The sequence below is a fragment of the Hevea brasiliensis genome, chromosome 17, assembly GCF_030052815.1.
Source record: "Hevea brasiliensis isolate MT/VB/25A 57/8 chromosome 17, ASM3005281v1, whole genome shotgun sequence".
Taxonomy (NCBI): domain Eukaryota; kingdom Viridiplantae; phylum Streptophyta; class Magnoliopsida; order Malpighiales; family Euphorbiaceae; genus Hevea; species Hevea brasiliensis.
In genome coordinates, this window is record NC_079509.1 from 8,851,760 (window position 1) to 8,868,646 (window position 16,887).

The 16,887-nt window shown below is 34.6% G+C and overlaps 3 protein-coding genes across 5 annotated transcripts; 2 read left to right on the forward strand and 1 right to left on the reverse strand.

Annotated features, from left to right (window-relative positions):
- Positions 1-1,816: 1,816 nt before the first annotated feature.
- LOC110642832 (uncharacterized) lies at positions 1,817-4,919 on the reverse strand. Its single transcript, XM_021795011.2, has 6 exons — positions 4,353-4,919; positions 4,142-4,255; positions 3,709-3,789; positions 3,033-3,205; positions 2,772-2,868; positions 1,817-2,208 (listed from the first exon to the last, which is right to left on the reverse strand). Exons 1-6 carry the CDS (start codon positions 4,659-4,661, stop codon positions 2,098-2,100), a joined length of 885 nt encoding a protein of 294 aa, XP_021650703.1. The 5' UTR covers positions 4,662-4,919; the 3' UTR covers positions 1,817-2,097.
- A 470-nt stretch (positions 4,920-5,389) lies between these two features.
- Positions 5,390-8,421, forward strand: LOC110642826 (probable BOI-related E3 ubiquitin-protein ligase 2). Of its 3 annotated transcripts, none has more exons than XM_021794997.2 (4): positions 5,390-5,738; positions 6,103-6,209; positions 6,723-7,084; positions 7,683-8,421. In XM_021794997.2, the coding sequence occupies exons 2-4, from the start codon at positions 6,107-6,109 to the stop codon at positions 8,211-8,213; spliced, it is 996 nt and encodes a 331-aa protein (XP_021650689.2). In that variant the 5' UTR covers positions 5,390-5,738; positions 6,103-6,106; the 3' UTR covers positions 8,214-8,421. The 3 variants fall into 3 exon arrangements, with proteins under 3 accessions (XP_021650689.2, XP_021650691.2, XP_021650690.2); XM_021794998.2 differs by having other exon boundaries at positions 5,391-5,738; positions 7,686-8,421; XM_021794999.2 differs by lacking the exon at positions 6,103-6,209.
- Positions 8,422-9,859: 1,438 nt separating this feature from the next.
- On the forward strand, positions 9,860-14,057 carry LOC110642816 (phosphoenolpyruvate/phosphate translocator 1, chloroplastic-like). Its single transcript, XM_058139394.1, has 9 exons — positions 9,860-10,428; positions 11,448-11,570; positions 11,660-11,812; positions 12,096-12,181; positions 12,335-12,419; positions 12,622-12,741; positions 12,849-12,917; positions 13,398-13,527; positions 13,612-14,057. The coding sequence occupies exons 1-9, from the start codon at positions 10,039-10,041 to the stop codon at positions 13,686-13,688; spliced, it is 1,233 nt and encodes a 410-aa protein (XP_057995377.1). The 5' UTR covers positions 9,860-10,038; the 3' UTR covers positions 13,689-14,057.
- The last annotated feature ends 2,830 nt before the right edge of the window (positions 14,058-16,887 follow it).

Consider the following 16,887-nt stretch of genomic DNA (forward strand, 5'->3'; position numbering starts at 1 on the left):
AATAAAAAGAATCAATATAAATAACCGACTCTATAAGATTATTACATCATATAATTTTAAATTTTAATATTTCACTTTATTTTTATTATAAAAAGTGTACGTAAAACCTTCTCTTATATACTTTTCTTTCAGTAATTTTTTTTTACTCTCCCTCTTCTTTTTTTTTTTTTTTTTAACTTACACTTTTAATTAAAGTTATTAAATTATGACATTTCATATTAATATATTTGAGCTTTTAATTTAATGCACTATCTTTTCTATTATTCAATTATTTAATCAAATTTAAATGAGAGATAAAGATAATTATTCTCTACAATTTAAGAGTTTATAAAATAAAACTATATAATATAATAAAAATATATTGTTACTAATTAATTTTACTTAGTTTTTATAATAAATATTATTTTTAATTAATTTTGAGATTTTTTATTCAATTCGTGATTAAGAAAAATAAAATTTTGATTCTCAATTTTTTATTTAAATCTCGATTTGACAATTATGAGGAATATTGTTTTTTAGTGGTAGAAATATTCTATAATTTTCCGACTGGTTTCCATGAATTCAGAAGTGAAATGCGTACAACCTAAAAATAAAGTCATGTGTTGGCAACGAAACCTCTGGGAAAAGAAACGTCTTTGTTTATATTTCTCTCTTTGCATGGAAATTGTGGCATTCAAATGAATTACACCACTTTAACTAGGCCAAAATATGCTTTTAGTTTGGAAAAATGACTCTAACCAGTTCACAGCTCCAAGTAGTCCGAACACCGGCCAGTTTCAGTCTGGTTTTGGATTAAAACCCATAATTCTAGTTCAAGATATTAAAGATCATAAATTGAGCAGTAGCTTTTGGTTTCGATTTCAGTTCAGTGAATTGATTCAAAAATTATTTTAAAAAAAAAAATGAGTGTATTTATGAGATATTTAAGCTTATTTAAAAATAAGTATATTCACTGTTAGATTAAATTTTTATATATAAATTCGTATATTTTATATATAAACATTAATTAATTTTACACATATTTCGATATAAATATTTAATTTAATTATAATTAAATTTATTTTTATATGACTTTAAACTTATTAAACACACAAAAAAAAAATATTGCTTCGAATTAAATTAGACCAAAGCTATCTGATCCAATTTAATATGAATTTATTTTGATCCAGTACATATTCATGAAGCTCTGGTCTGGTTTTCATCCCAAATTAGATCACTCTAATCCGACCCAGAGCTCAAATTGGACAGTGGCCGAATCTTAGTTCAAACCATGCATGCGGGCCACATCACTATGCAAGTGGATTTCACTCAGAGTGATAACGTCTTACTATTGTTTTTTTTTTTTTTTTTTTTTTTTTTTTTTAAAGCACATAGCTATTCTTTTTAATTCACCATGAATGACCATTATACTTTGGAGTAGATTTTGAAGTGCACACGTGGGTTATGTTTTTATCCCAAATTTAAAGTGAGTATATTAAAATTTTAATAAAGAAAAGAGAAGATTTATGAAATAATTTCCCTACTAAATCATAAGAATAAGCCTCTTTAACATTATGAGAAATAATGCCTGCTTTTGAACTGAAGAAACTCGCTTTGACAACGAATTGAAGAGTGCAGGATAAGACTCGCTTATCTTTCAGATACCCGGACTCATCATATTTACGAAGATACGTCACGAAAACCAAAGAGAGACGCGTCTAAATGGAATGTTAACTACTAGTTACAGGTAAGATAACATTACCATTCACACCTCACGAGCTTATACCTCATAAACAACCTTGTAATTGTTATAATCCTAGTAATTTAAGTCTTAAAATCACAAATCGAAAATTTATTATTGGCATACCTTTGATCATCTCTACTAACAAATTTCTTCCACGAGATCACTACATACAAATACAATTATGAGAATTTGTAACCTTCTAGACAACAATTTATGAGAATATTCCCCAATAATGGAGATGGCTTTTACATTTGCATAATTTAAAAAAAAAAAAAAAAAAAAAAGATGCTATTTTGTAGTTTTTGTTTTTAACACTCAATTTGGTAAATGGCACATTGCATGGAACAGATGCAGTTCCTCTGCCCCTGCATATTTCAGAAAGGTTCACTTTCATCTCCTAGTATTGACACAGAAAATGGTGCAATAGCCACGTTGAAAGTTGTTGACCCTACTCTATCGATGTGTTTCATCTCAAAGTCACCTTCCTGCAATTGTACATAATTAAGTAATTTTAGCAAAAATCAATTCTCATAAATTTGGAGCTTGATATCACACAAATAAAAGGATAAACGATGAACAATAAAAAGAAAGCAAATATCTATTAATAGATTTTCAACAAAGAACCCTTCTCTCCAAGCTACAATTCTTTTAACTAGCTTGCATTTTAATCCAGCAAACGTTTCGAAATGTAAAATAAGTAATAACAAATCATTTAGCAAAAAGTGTTAACAATACTAACATTTATTTATTAGTAAACATGCACCACTAAGAATTTATTTCATAATATTATTAATAAAATAAAAGAATCTAAAATCTAACATATGTTAGGAATCCAAGTGTGTCCCTACTTCGGAATGCAATTTAAACCAATTTCTGGGCAAGAGGAAAATTCATTGTGTATCATGCTTTTCGACTGTATCCCCCGCCACAAATTTCAAAGAAAGATATGGAAAGAGGGGGTGAAGGAAGGGAGGAAAACCATAGAAGCAAAAAAGAAAAATTGGCAGTTCTTAATGGAAGCAAAAGAAAGGAAGAGATTGTAGCTCACCATTCTGCCATTTGGGGTAGATAATGGGCAAGCAGATGAGTATTCAAACCCTGTCTTAGGAAGTATAACTGGCTGTTCACCTATAACACCAATCCCCCTGATGAATGGCAAATGATGCACAAGATCAATTTTGGTAAAATTTTAAGCCCAAGTCCACATGACAATAAAAAGACAAATAGAAAATAAAGTATCTTGACGATCACCAAAAAATTTCTTAGTTTTTTTCAGAATTGCAAAAGACAAGAAAAGTAAACAACTCACCAAACATTTTCAGTTTTTCCATTGGCATCCGTGATAATCCAATGTCTTCTGAGAAGCTGAACAGGACGATCTGAGTTATTTGTGATTCTTATTCTGTATGCAAAAAAATACTGTCCCTTTGAAGGCTGACTTCGGCCTTCAATGTACACACTCCTAACCTGAACTCTGATCCCCTGAAATGCATGAGATTTTTACAAGTTAAGTTTTTATTACTCTTTTTTTCTGCTCTCATAAGCAACATTCAGCAGTCTCTTGCTGAATCTGTCCAGGCTTAGCCCACCAGGCTGAACATCTAATTTAACCAAGTCCAGAAATGACCCACAAAATAATCAGTGATCTATTCTGCACCCTCCTATGTATTCCATTGATTTCAAAAGTGTTTTCCAGACATTTAGTATTTAATTTTTCAAAAGCAATATTTGGGGGAGGGGTCATGTTCCTGTGAAATGGTTCTTTAAGAATGCCAGAAATGTCTCTGATTTAATTATTCAAAATCATAGTTCCAAACAGGAAAGACTTAATGACGCTCATCAAATTCTAAGTCAACCAAATGATAATGGACCTAGGTAGGAAGAAAGAGATAAATAACATGGACCACATGAAATTAGATAATAAGAAGAATGCCATTTCTAAAACAGCATCATTTACTGCTACAATGTTCAGATTGTGAGCATACCAAGGTTGTTGCATCGCTTGAACATTTCAGGAGGGAATGTGGTGCAATTTCCTTTAGTTCATCTCGATGCCTAGCAGCATCCTGGCCAAGAATCACCAAATGGATAAAAGATTATCAGGAAGAAAATAAAACGAACAGCTTAAGAAATAATATAGTCACATTGAATAGCCCCTATATCAAATAGTTGCAGCTACTTATGGATGATAATTGATGGCATGACAACCTTATTAAAGAGAGAGAGAGAAGTAAGCAAGCTCTCATACATTACTGTAAATGTAATTCAAAGATAACTACAATGAAATGACCAGCCTTCACATCTTCCATTCGCACCCTTTTAGTTCAAATTAGTTTCTTTCAACCCGTAAATACTTGAAATGGATTACCATTGCTTCAGAACTACGTTAGTTTCCAGAAATGTATATGAAATCGGTACCTCAAACCGCTCTTCACTGATGGCCTCCTTGAGTAACCTGCGAAGTCTCAGAATTGGCTCTTCTTCCTCAAAGGATTTCAATGAATCACGAATTCTGGCAGCTTCTTCGTAGTCCTAAAATACCATAACCAACTCATAAAAACAACACAAAATGAGAAAACGATAGAAAGAGAGAAGGGAAAAAAAAAAAAAAGAAGAAAAAGAGGCCAACCTCAGATTGGGCAGCAACCTCCATTTGCTGTTTCAACAAAGCATAAGTTTGAGTCCGAAACAAAAACGAACTCGCCCTATAATCCGAGCCCATGTCCGACCCGGAACTCGAGTTGGAGCTCGAACTCGCTCCTCCTCCACCGCCATTCCCATTTCTCTCAACGGAACACGCGACAATCCTACAATTCCTAGAGGAATCCGCAAAATTGAGCCAGTGTCTTCTCTCGAAACCGGATGTCCGGACCGGCAAGAAGGTCCTGGCGCCGGCGGTAAAATCCGTAAACCCTTTAAGACTGGGCAGCAAATGCATTTTCCGATGGGTTTGGGGAGAAAAAATTGTGATGATGGAATCGGGAATGCGAATTTGAAGAGAGAGAGAAAGTGAGTATCTGTGACTGCGAACGAATTTAGGCAATTTTAACTGGCTCTATATTTACGGTGTGCGAAGTGACAGAATTAGCCCTGATGCAGAGGGTGGAGATATTAGAGAGGAAGGGTAAAATCGAAATATGGTTAAAAAAGAGGAAGACATTTATGGTGGCCGCGCTTGGACGTGGATGGACAAAAAAATATGAAATGGATAAAAGTGGTGGTGGAGGAGAATCTAGCAGGTTTGATATTTTTGGTGGGGGGCTTCATTGTAGATTACACGTAAGGGAGAGAACGTTACACGTTTCACCTTTGCATTTGGAATGGAAATTATTACTTACGTCAGATTATATAATTTTAATTTACAAAAACATATAATAAATTTAATGAAAAATAACTTAATTACCAAAATATTTTATGAAAAAATAATTTATTTATTGTTGTTTATTTGGATGTTAAAAAATAAGTTTTTTTTTTTGAAAAAATGTTAAAAAATAAGTCGAAATTATATTTTAGTTTTTTAGATTGCATATGAAAATTATTAACTTTCTTAAAAATATTTCGTTGTGAAAAAAAAAACTATAATTTAATAAAATAATTAATTTACGGTACTTTTATTTGTATCGAAATATAATTTTTATTTTATAAAAGAAATATATAAAATAATAAAAAGATTAAAGAATCGCTTCGCCTTGAACAAGTTACGGGTAAGAAAACGAAAAGCAGGCCAGGCTGACGACGTTGGATGGGAGTGATGAAGATCACAACACCAATACCAATACCACCACCAACAATGCCAACAACATCATCAACAACATTAACAAGTCCTTTACCAATGGAATCCTCGATTTTCTTCTTCACTTCTACCTCTCAACTACGCTTCCTTTTTCGCACCCCACCGCCACCACCGCTCCCATCATCCTTCCCAATACTGCTATTTAAACCATCACAATTCTTTCTTTTTCCCTTTCTTCTTCGCTTCCCATATCGTTATTTCCCAAGATCACACCGATTTCAGGTAATTTGATTTATGGGTTACTATGTTTTCGCCAAAATTTTTTATATCAGATTGATTTCCTTGTAGCGTTTGATGAATTCCTTTACTATGTGATGCGATGGGCGATTCAGCAGAGGGCTCATAGGGTTGTAATTTTTCTGGCATTTCTGGGTACTTGTGATTCTTTTTTTTTATAGGGAATCTTTTAGCTCACAGATATTTCAAATATATTTCATTTGATCGATATATTCTGTAAAAAAAATCCAATTGAATTTTAGGGGGCGTTCTTCACATTCCATACTCATTGGTTATAGTATTGCAAGAAAACATTTGACTTTGATTCACCAATGGAGTCTAAGTTCATCATTTTCTTGCTTTTATTTAGGGACATGTTTGGAGGTAATAATGGCAATTCTCAGCTGCCGATTTCCCTTGGAGAAAACCGTTTCCCGGGTGAAGTTAATCCTTTGCCTCAGCTGCAGTTGTTCAGAGGTAGTGAGCTTTCTAAAAACCAATCTGAGTTTTGGGGTTTAATAGACTGTAGCTCGAAAATGTTTAACACTATTGCTTGGGCGATCTAGAATGGTATTTGTGCTGCCGCCATTCATCCATGGCTTTTTTGCACTTTTTCTTGTGTGTGTCTGTGTGTGTTCTGATATGCTGAAGGTTGTTTTATGCTTAGTGCCTGGAGGCTCTCATTTGATGTATGCATCTAATATGGAGTTAGGGGTTGAATATGATTTTAAGTCCATGTTGCTTGCTTTAGACAGCAACTATTTCAATATATTGGCATAGAAAGAGGGAAAGGCAAAACTTTTAGATGGAGTTCTTTGGTGGTTCCCCCCCTCCCATGTCAATTTTATTCTAGCAGCTACCTATAGTTTTAACTTGTTGCATTTGCACTTCTTGTTCTTGTTCACTTTGCTTATTCCAATTTTCATTTCCTCTTGTTTTGAATGTCTCATGGTTGACCTAATTTCATTGTCATATTGCAATATGCCACAGACCCTGTTGGATGCATTGAAGGTCCCATAAATGACATGGGAAATGAGCACACATCTATCATTGAGAGGCCTCCTAAAGGAAGGAGGGAGGAAGAATCCTTTTCCAGACAACAAAAGCATCAAATATCTTCAAATAATAATTTTCATCAATATGAAGATGGTCAACTTGGAAAGTTTTTGGATCCTAATCTTGTTTCAATTGGACTGAACGTTTCCTGTGAGGAAGAAGAATGCAACCCTTCTGTCAAATTTGCAAGTGATCAGAAGACAGCTGCGCTCCCCATTATGTTGTCTCTAGGTGACAGTGTCAAGGCTGAGATTGATCGGCAGAAAGAAGAATTTGATCACCATATCAGACTTCAGGTGATACTTTAGTGTTAAAATTTTCAACTGTAGTGTTGATGTCTACCATTAATCTGACATCTCTCATGCTACTGTTAAGAAAAGGCACACATATTTCCATGTTCTTTTTATTAATCATATATTCGGGTTCTTAGACTGTCTCCATTTATTTACTGTTGACATTGTTACCTTGCCTGTGAGTGATTGTTATGTAATATATCCAGCAAAGTCTCTGAAAAAGACTTTTCATTATTTTTATTATTGTCTTTGGAAGAATCATTTCAATAATTCTTTTTTTTTTTTTTTTTTTTCTATTTTCCCCCTTCTAATCTCCTACCAAATGAAGTTCTTAACTGCAAAAAATTTTCCAACTGTTTCCAATTGTGTTGTCATCATAAAGGAAATTATACCTTACAATTTTCGAAGTGGCAATCCATTGAACAATTGAGGGTGAAAGAAAAAAGAATTTTGTTACTGTGTTCTGAGATGAGATACAAAATGTTTTCACAGTACAAGTTTATGAGACTCTGTATGCTTTAGTAGTTTACTTTATCTTGAAGTTTCTGGTGACTTTCACATTTGACAGTTATTGGTTAGTGCTTACCTGGATTTTTTCCAGCAGGAAGAGAATATGATAAAGGAAATGAGGGAAGTGGGACATAGACACACAATTTCTTTATTAAGTGCTATAGAAACAGGAATTGGCAGGAAACTACTCGAAAAAGAACTTCAAATACAGAACATGAATCGCAAGAACAATGAACTAGCAGAAAGAGTAAAGCAAATTAGTACAGAAGTTCATTCCTGGCAGTGCAGAGCAAAGTATAACGAGTCTCTAGTTAATGCTTTGAAAAGCAATCTGAAGCAGGTAATGGCACAGTGCATTAGTCATTGCAAGGAAGGGTGTGGGGATAGTGAGGTAGATAATGCAGCCTTTAATGCTAATCAGAACCATAAGAGCATCATGGGAGGAAACTCAATCTCCTTCGAAAGGCAGATTACTTGTAGAGCTTGCAAATCAAAGGAAGCCTCTATTTTATTATTGCCATGTAGACATTTGTGTTTGTGTAAAGATTGTGCAGGGTTCGTAGATACTTGCCTAATTTGCCAGACAAGGAAAACTGCAGGTGTTGAAGTATTTATGTCTTAAACTATGTTACGTTGTTAAGGCATATACCTAAGCACTTGTAATCTTCATGGCATATAGGGAAACGCATTTGTTTAAATTATGTTGTCTCGATGGTTCTGGGTTTTGTGCTTGAACATATTAGCGAGTTTGATGCCATGCCTTTTTACCAGAAAGGCTGGTCAGAACTTGAAGGAGTCATCTTATTCTATTAATCTATCTATTCTAACTAGTTGTAGCAGCTTTCCGCAGATAATTGGAAGATGATGGAAACTGCGCTTTTTTTTTTTTTGGTAATAAATTAATTTTGTTGATTGTCTTATATTATTTATAACGAGTATATTGTCATGCATTGCATTGAATGAGAAGTGGTTTCTTATCGGGGCTTTCTGGCAACATGGGTTCACATTGGAATGGCAATGAGTCGAGAATTAATTTTAGATATTTTATTGGATTAAATTCTAAAAAAATTTAAATTCAAAAATTAATATTTGTTGGATTTAAATTTTATATCTTAAATGAATTCATTTGTATAAATAATTAAACATGATATATATTTTACAATAGTATTTATAATTTTTTTGAATATTATATTTTAATTAAATTAAAAATTAAATATTTTATAGAATTATTGAATTTATGAAATATAACTTTTTTTATTATTAAAATGTAAATTATTAATAAAAAATTATCTTCATATAAATTATTTATTAAAATATATAAAATTAAACTAATTTCGATAATATTCAATTAACAATAATTGGATTTAGTATGAGCAGATATAGTTTAAAATGAATTTTAAACAAATTTAGGATGGATTGAAATATAAAATTTATAAATTGAAATTAGATAAAATGATTTTTATTGATACCTTGCACATTGTGATCCCTGAATATAAAAATAAAAATCATAGCAAATAGAAGTTTGAATTACCACATAATTGTGATTTTGTAGGATAGGGATAGTGATACACTGATTGTATTATAGAGAATAAAAAGGAAAACAATAGTCTCTCGTTGTTTAAACGGCTAACATAATTGTGAAATTCCTTGATATTGACAAATATTAGGAAGTTCTTTGTGATGTGCAGAATCTAAAGATTACGGGTCACACTAGAATCCTTCAGTTGAGCAGGGTAACAAGTATTCAACTATTGATCCCAAAAGCAGAGCAGCCGGAGCCAGTGGAAAACATGCCAAGTGTTTAATGGATTGAAGAAGAGACTTTGTGCTTTCTAATCAAGCAACACAAAACGTTTATTATCTAAAAAAGATATAGCAAGTCCCATCAATGAACATTCTAATTTCTAACTAATTACTGCAATTGGGTTATTGGTCTGTGTGGTACAAAAATCTCCAAGCTCATAGAGAGCTTTCTCATTAATGGACACATTTTCAAATTTGTATTGACAGTTTTAACATAGTATTTATATACAAAAAGATAATTATGGACAAAAAGTTAGGCATCTCCAAATTTCATAATGAAAGTGGGGGTTGGTAGAAATGGATTTCCAATTTGGCTCAAGTCAAGACGTGGAGAGAGTGGCTTTTGCTTCCCTTCGCCCACCAAACATTTCCTGCCCTCACCAATATTTCTCCTTACCAAGAAATTTCCTAGATTTTTTAATAAACCGGGATTTCGCGAGAAAATCAAAATCTCACCAACTTTTTTTTTTTTCCTTCTTAATAAGTCCCAAGGAATATCCTCTCTTCCCTGTTGCCATTCGCTGCAAGCGCTCGGCGGTCTCTCCAACGCTTTTCTCCTTCTATTAAACCCTCACTTATTTCTCTTCCCTGATTCCTCTGCTAAAAAGAAAAAAGAAGGGCGCTCTGTTTTTCGGATCGCGAAAATGCAGAGCGTAGCCTTCACTGTCTCTTCTTCTCCCTCGCTTCTTCCTCTTAAGCCTCCGAGGTCTTTGGTTAACACTAGCTTTACTGCTAGATTCGATCCTATTTGCGCTTCATCTAGACGCCAGGATCTAGACAACTCCAGCAATATTGTTTTCCCCCGCCGATCCTGGTCCTTAGCTTCGTCTTCCTCGCAGCTCAGGCCTTGGAATCCTCTGCCTCCTCTAGTTTCCAAGCCTAAAACGGAGCTGTTCGAGGTTAGGGCGACGGCAGTGCCGGAGAATGCTGGTGAGGCCGAGAAATCGAGTAGCTTGACCAAGACTTTGGAGCTTGGATTGTTGTTTGGGCTTTGGTTTCTTTTCAATATATATTTCAATATCTACAACAAGCAGGTTCGTTTTTTCTTCTCTCTCTCTCTCTCTCTCTCTCTCTCTTTTTTTTTTTTTTTTGGGGGGGGGGGGGGGGGGGGTTTTATGTGAATGATGTTTCTAAGTTCTAAGCGTGATTTCACTTTGCTTCGAGTGTGCGTGGTAATATGAATGTCAATTGTGAATTTTTTGTGTTGCAAATGTGAGATCGCTTTGCAAATGGTGGAGATTTACGTTTCTATGGTCACTTTTGAGGAATTATTCGCCAAAAAGTACTTCGCCTGTTAAGTCAAAAAAGTGCTTCGCCTGTTAAAAGTTAGATTTGCATTATTATTATATTGTTTGTTTGAGTATAAATTGTATGCAGAATAGCTTCCTTCAAAACAGTAAAGATCATATGTCAAGGGGGAAGCAATGCAATAATTGAAATTTAGGTGGGCTGGCTTGCTGTGGAGTGGTATTAGTGAATATATGAGTTCTTTAGAATTTTTTTAGTCAGTCTTCTCATTGAAAAATGGACGGTATCAGGCTCTCAGCAATCAAATTGGACCGATCCGTTGACTATGTAGGCCAATAGATATTTTAGGAAATGGTTTTACGCACAATCTTTTTACAAAACCATTGATTAACTGAAGCATCTTATTCTACTTTATAATTTATTAAATATTATCAAATAAATATTCTTTTAACACTTATAACTTTGCAACCATAAATCCTTATACATTTCTAATTTAACCTTTCAATATGCTACGTAATTAATCTGGAAAAATGTTTGTATATTCTTTCTAATGATAGCAATAAGTATTAAAATAAAATAAAAAAATTTGTGGCAAAAAAGGCGCATTACTTAAGGTACCATCGCAAAGATTTGAGTTTAAGTTAATTTTTATATATTGAATTTGGCTTAAAAAAAAAAGAAAAACCTATAAAACTGGTTAACCAAGTTAGGTTAATTGAACTGAGCTCATCCCTGCCTTAATAAATTTAATATAATTCTTAATGAAGGGAATGGATCATAATTTCCAATGTTCCTTGTCACACAGGTTTTGAAGGTCTATCCATACCCAGTAACTGTTACTGTAGTTCAGTTTGCTGTTGGGACATTGCTAGTGATTCTTATGTGGACTTTCAATCTCTACAAAAGGCCAAAAGTTAGTGGAGCTCAGGTATTGGATTTATCCCAGAACTTATGTGGATAGTGTCTGGTCATTGATTAGAATAAAATTGAGGCTTATTGTGACAATTCTTTTGACAGCTTGCTGCAATTGTGCCACTGGCAGTGGTTCACACACTAGGCAACCTTTTCACTAATATGAGTCTTGGGAAAGTGGCGGTTTCATTCACTCACACGATCAAAGCCATGGAACCTTTCTTCTCAGTTGTTCTTTCTGCTATGTTTCTTGGTGAGGTGAGAGGTTTTTATGCACCTTTAACTTTTGTTCTTATTCACATTCATTTGCATTTTTTGATAACGTTGGATCGAGTTAAGGTGATTTGCAAAGAAGCCATATCAGTAACCATTTTTATTATTGGGTTGTGGAAATGGCGGCTTTCTGTTGCAGATTCAGAACTAGCTGACCACATGGGCATCACTTATTTAGGGAAACCAGTTGAAGAATTTGTAGTTTAATGTTGTCCAAAATGCTAATTAAGCTGCTTTGACTCTGTTTCTTGTCATTCTGGTTGTACAGTTGCCTACTATCTGGGTAGTTGGTTCCCTTCTACCAATTGTTGGTGGTGTAGCACTTGCATCAGCAACTGAGGTCTCTTTCAATTGGTAAGAATTATATATGGATATGTATGTAATTGTCATACTGTGACTGGAAATATTTTTGGTGTACTGTTTTTATTAGGAGGGTTTTACTCGATTTCATTAAAAGACATTATTCTAAATTGTATATATGATTTTATTGTTACTTTTTTGTAAAAGGGCGGGGTTTTGGAGTGCAATGGCTTCCAATTTGACAAACCAATCTCGTAATGTCCTAAGCAAAAAGGTCATGGTTAACAAAGAGGTAATTTCTACCTTTTCAGATTCATACAGTTCCAGTAATTAGTTTATTTGGACTTGTTTGGTTTTGTTTCTTGATTGAATTACAGAATAAGCCATTTTCTTAAGTTAGTTGCATGCACCAATTTGTCTTCTTATGCCTTGATATTTAAATTTGGATTATTTTGTTCTAATTTGTGAATGATTTGTGGTTTGTTCATTAACAGGAATCCGTGGACAACATTACTCTCTTCTCAATAATAACAATTATGTCCTTTATCTTGTTAGCCCCTGTATCTCTCTTCATGGAAGGTGTCAAGTTTACTCCTGCCTACCTCCAATCTGCTGTGAGTTTTGTCCACAGAGCTGAAAGTTCACAAAAGTGTTGGGTTCCCAACTCGCGTGATTAAAATAAGTTGCTGTCTGATTTGTGTATTTATTATTTGTGTGACAGGGGTTGAATGTTAAAGAGGTGTACATTAGGTCTCTTTTTGCTGCTCTCTGCTTCCATGCCTATCAGCAGGTATTGTCCATTTTGCATATGACTTTTATCTTCCTCAAGCACACAACTTGTGTTTCTTATGAATGATTACTTGCACTTGCCTTTTCTTAAGTATTTTTATTGTACCTTGTAGTACTTGTCTTTCAAACATTTGAAAGTAATAATTTTTGAAGGTTAAATATTTGTATTGCTTATTGTTGGAGAAAAGTTCATTTTCTGTAATTTCAACATTGAATTGATCTCTTTAACTTGGTGGGGACTTCAAGGCTATACTTAATTAGTGGAACTACATAAGTAATGGTGAATTCATACAATTTGGAAATGAACTTCGAACGCGCATTTGTAATTATGAAAAAATAGACAATCTGAAGAGTTAAGGCAGCGGAACCAAGTGCTCAACACAATTGTAAAAGCATTTCAAAACTTTTACCATTGGTATTCTAACTCCAAACATATGGGCTACTACAAGCCATGCTTGATATTGTGAGTTATATTTTGCAGGTATCCTACATGATATTGCAGAGGGTGTCCCCTGTTACCCATTCTGTGGGCAATTGCGTGAAGCGTGTGGTGGTCATTGTGAGCTCTGTCATCTTCTTCCAGACGCCTGTCTCACCTATAAACTCTCTCGGTAATCCTACTTTAAACATGTTCCCTACTTTTTACTCTTTCAACTTCCTCGTTCTTGAAATTTATTCACGTGGATTTGATACAGGCACTGGGATTGCCCTTGCTGGTGTTTTCTTGTATTCAAGAGTGAAGCGCATTAAGCCAAAATCAAAGACAGCTTGAAGTTAAGTGGAGAAATTGTGTTTAAATTGGGTTGTTAGATGATAGCAAGGAATCAGCCGGAAATTTTATTAACTTTATTTTTGGGTTTCAGACTCTTTGGTTTGTTCATTTACACTAGTGGACTTCCAGCCCCAAAAATGTATGGGTGGAAGTATGCTGCTTAGGAATTTTCCGTTTTCTTTCTATGAATTTGTCGCGGTTAACGCGCAATACATTCCAAGGATGAGAGTAGTGGGCACATGAAAGGGCGTGGAGTTGCCCTATTAGCCGAATGCAGTGTCAAAGGAAAAATGTGAGTGTAGCATTTGGAAAATTTGGTGTTTGGTAAAATTAATTTAGCGGAAATGAACCGCGTAGATATTTGTATCACTGTGTGAAAATATATTTGCATAATTTTCAAACTGTTTTAATGTTAAAAATTTATTAGCGTCTCTCGACAGAAAATGAGTGGGGCTGACGAACGAGTGGTTAAGTGCGCAATTGTACCCATGTGTATCCCGATCGAAGACGGGTGGTAAATAGTAATTTTACAGTGCATACATGATTCTATGTGACATTAATGATAAATTGACATATAGATTATTTAATTTTCCAGTTAGTATTTAAGATATATTGTTATTTAATTTATTTATTTTATATTATTTATAATTTTATCCTTTAATTTTGTAATTATTTACAATTTCTCTTACATATCTTTTTTTGTTTTCTTTTTTCTCTGTCACGACCCAACCTATGGGCTGGATCGGCATTAGGATTTGTACCAGTCTACAGCCCCGAGATCTGTAGTAAGTCTAATTATTTCTTAACCCAATCCTAAGACTCATTTGGGTCTAATTTCAAAAATTCAACCGGATAGAGTCTGGTCATAAAATGGATCATATAATGGAGAGTTTTTGACTCGTCCGACCTGTAAACACAATATATAATAATTTGGGGAGCTCAACTCACCATCCACATACTCATAATATCATAAAATCCAATGGGAGTTCAGCTCCCTCATCCAATCCAGTCATACATGCATTTAATATTCTTACAAATTTAACACAATATTATATTACAGTCCCAAATTGATTAAAATACTCATAATACATGCGGAGTCTAAAATTTGATTAAATTGTACAAAATACATTAGATATTACTAATTGACTTGCGAAGAAGAAGAGCAGGTTAGTCACAATAAGTAATCCTCCTGTAGCCTAAAAAAATAAGATGAACAGGAGTGAGCGTTTGACTCAGAGAGTAAAATATTAATTTTAACCATGATTTCTATAGCTATTTAAAGCTAATGCATCATAAAGAGTGGAATGCAACATAATCAGAATTTTCATACAAATCACATCATAACAGTAAAAAAGCAATTTGGAGTACTCACACACCCAATAATACTCAAAGAGTACATATATGGGAGCTGATCCCCTACACAGCTCTCTTAATCCAACCTCTGCCAGTGAGTGTATCTCAAGCCGGACTTTCGTTTAATGAACCAAATGGGGGAGCTAGCGAGTGTCTCTCAAGTCGTGCCTACCCCGACTTATCCATAAAAGACCGGGTCCCAGTTAATGTCTCTCAAGCTGTCACGACCTAACCTATGGGCCGGACCAAGACTAGGACTGGGCGACCCTAAAGCCCCGAGGCGTAGTAAGCCATATCTATACCTTAACCCATCTCTAAGGCCCATTTGGGCCCAATATCAAGAACACAAACGGACAGAGTACGGCCATAAAATTGACTTTCCAACTGGTAGTTTTCGACTCACCCTAAAAGTAAACACAATAAACAATCCATTGGGGAGCTCAGCTCACCCTCCACATACTCATCAACATAATAATAAATGGGAGCCCAGCTCCCTCATCCAATCCATCAAACAGACTTAAAATATTAAGTTTACAGGTCCAACATGAATATAATATTACAGACCAATTTTAAATAATTACTGCTAACACATGCGGAAATTCTAGGAGTAATTAAAATTACACAATATTGATAAACAACTGCGAGGTAAAAAGCGAGTTAACCGAACAAAATATCCTCCTGTGGCTTTGTAAAATTTTTGAACATGAGTGAGCGTTCTACTCAGAGTAAAATATCAATCTTAACTATAATCTCTATAACTATCTCAAACTAATGCAACTGTAGAGTGAAATGCAACATACACAACATTTTCACATCATAACATCAAAAGGTAATTTGGAGCACTCACACACCTGTAATATCAATCATAACATATGGGAGCCGATCCTATACAACTCTCTTAAATCCAACTTTGGTGCCGAATTACTCAAGCTCGGACTTCCACTTAATAACCAAATCGAGGGTCCCGAATTACTCAAGCCGTGACTACCCCTCGAAGGATCGGGTCCCAATTACTCAAGCCGTGGCGCCTGGTCCTATCCATAGTCCACACCACATCACACGCACGCCAACGCACGACACTGCGCTCCAAATTACCACAACAACATTCATGGCACATTAATTATGAATGCAACATAATTCGTGCCTAGAGTTTAACTAAATAAATATATGCATATAAGTGATGCATGGGCATCTTGAACATATAATAATATCGAAATTACAATTAAAATTAATATTTTACTCACAGACTTGACAACAAATTCTTGTGGTGGGCGGAGGAAGAAGGCTGTCCCGGCTCACTGACAATCATATTACATTTATTTAATACAATCTGACTCAATACAAATAAAGAAAAAGACCAATTACGTCCTAAGTCGTGCCGAAAATCCAGCAGAGTCTCCCCTATACCTAGGACCTACCCAACTGCAAAGGGCTAAAAACGCACTTCTATACTCACAATCCATACATCAACAGTTCAATCATATCACACACCCCTCCGGGCCCATCAAATCAATCATCCATCACAATACGCAAAATTTCAATTTAGTCTTTATTATTGATCATTTTTGCAAAAGCGCCCAAACAAGCTCTAAAAATTATAAAACTTTTCCCCGAGGTACATAGCAATATTACTAAGCTATTGCAAAAAGAATCGTAATTTTCTAAGCTACCACGAATATTTTATGGATTTTTAATCCTATTTAAGCACTAGAAAATTACGTAAAAACTAGGTTCGGGTTTACCTTTGCCGATTCCGACTTCGGGGACGCGCTCGGGACGTCTGACAATGGGGGGCTAGCCAAAACCTCGGCCCAATTCGAAGACTTTTAAGGTCACGGTCCATTCG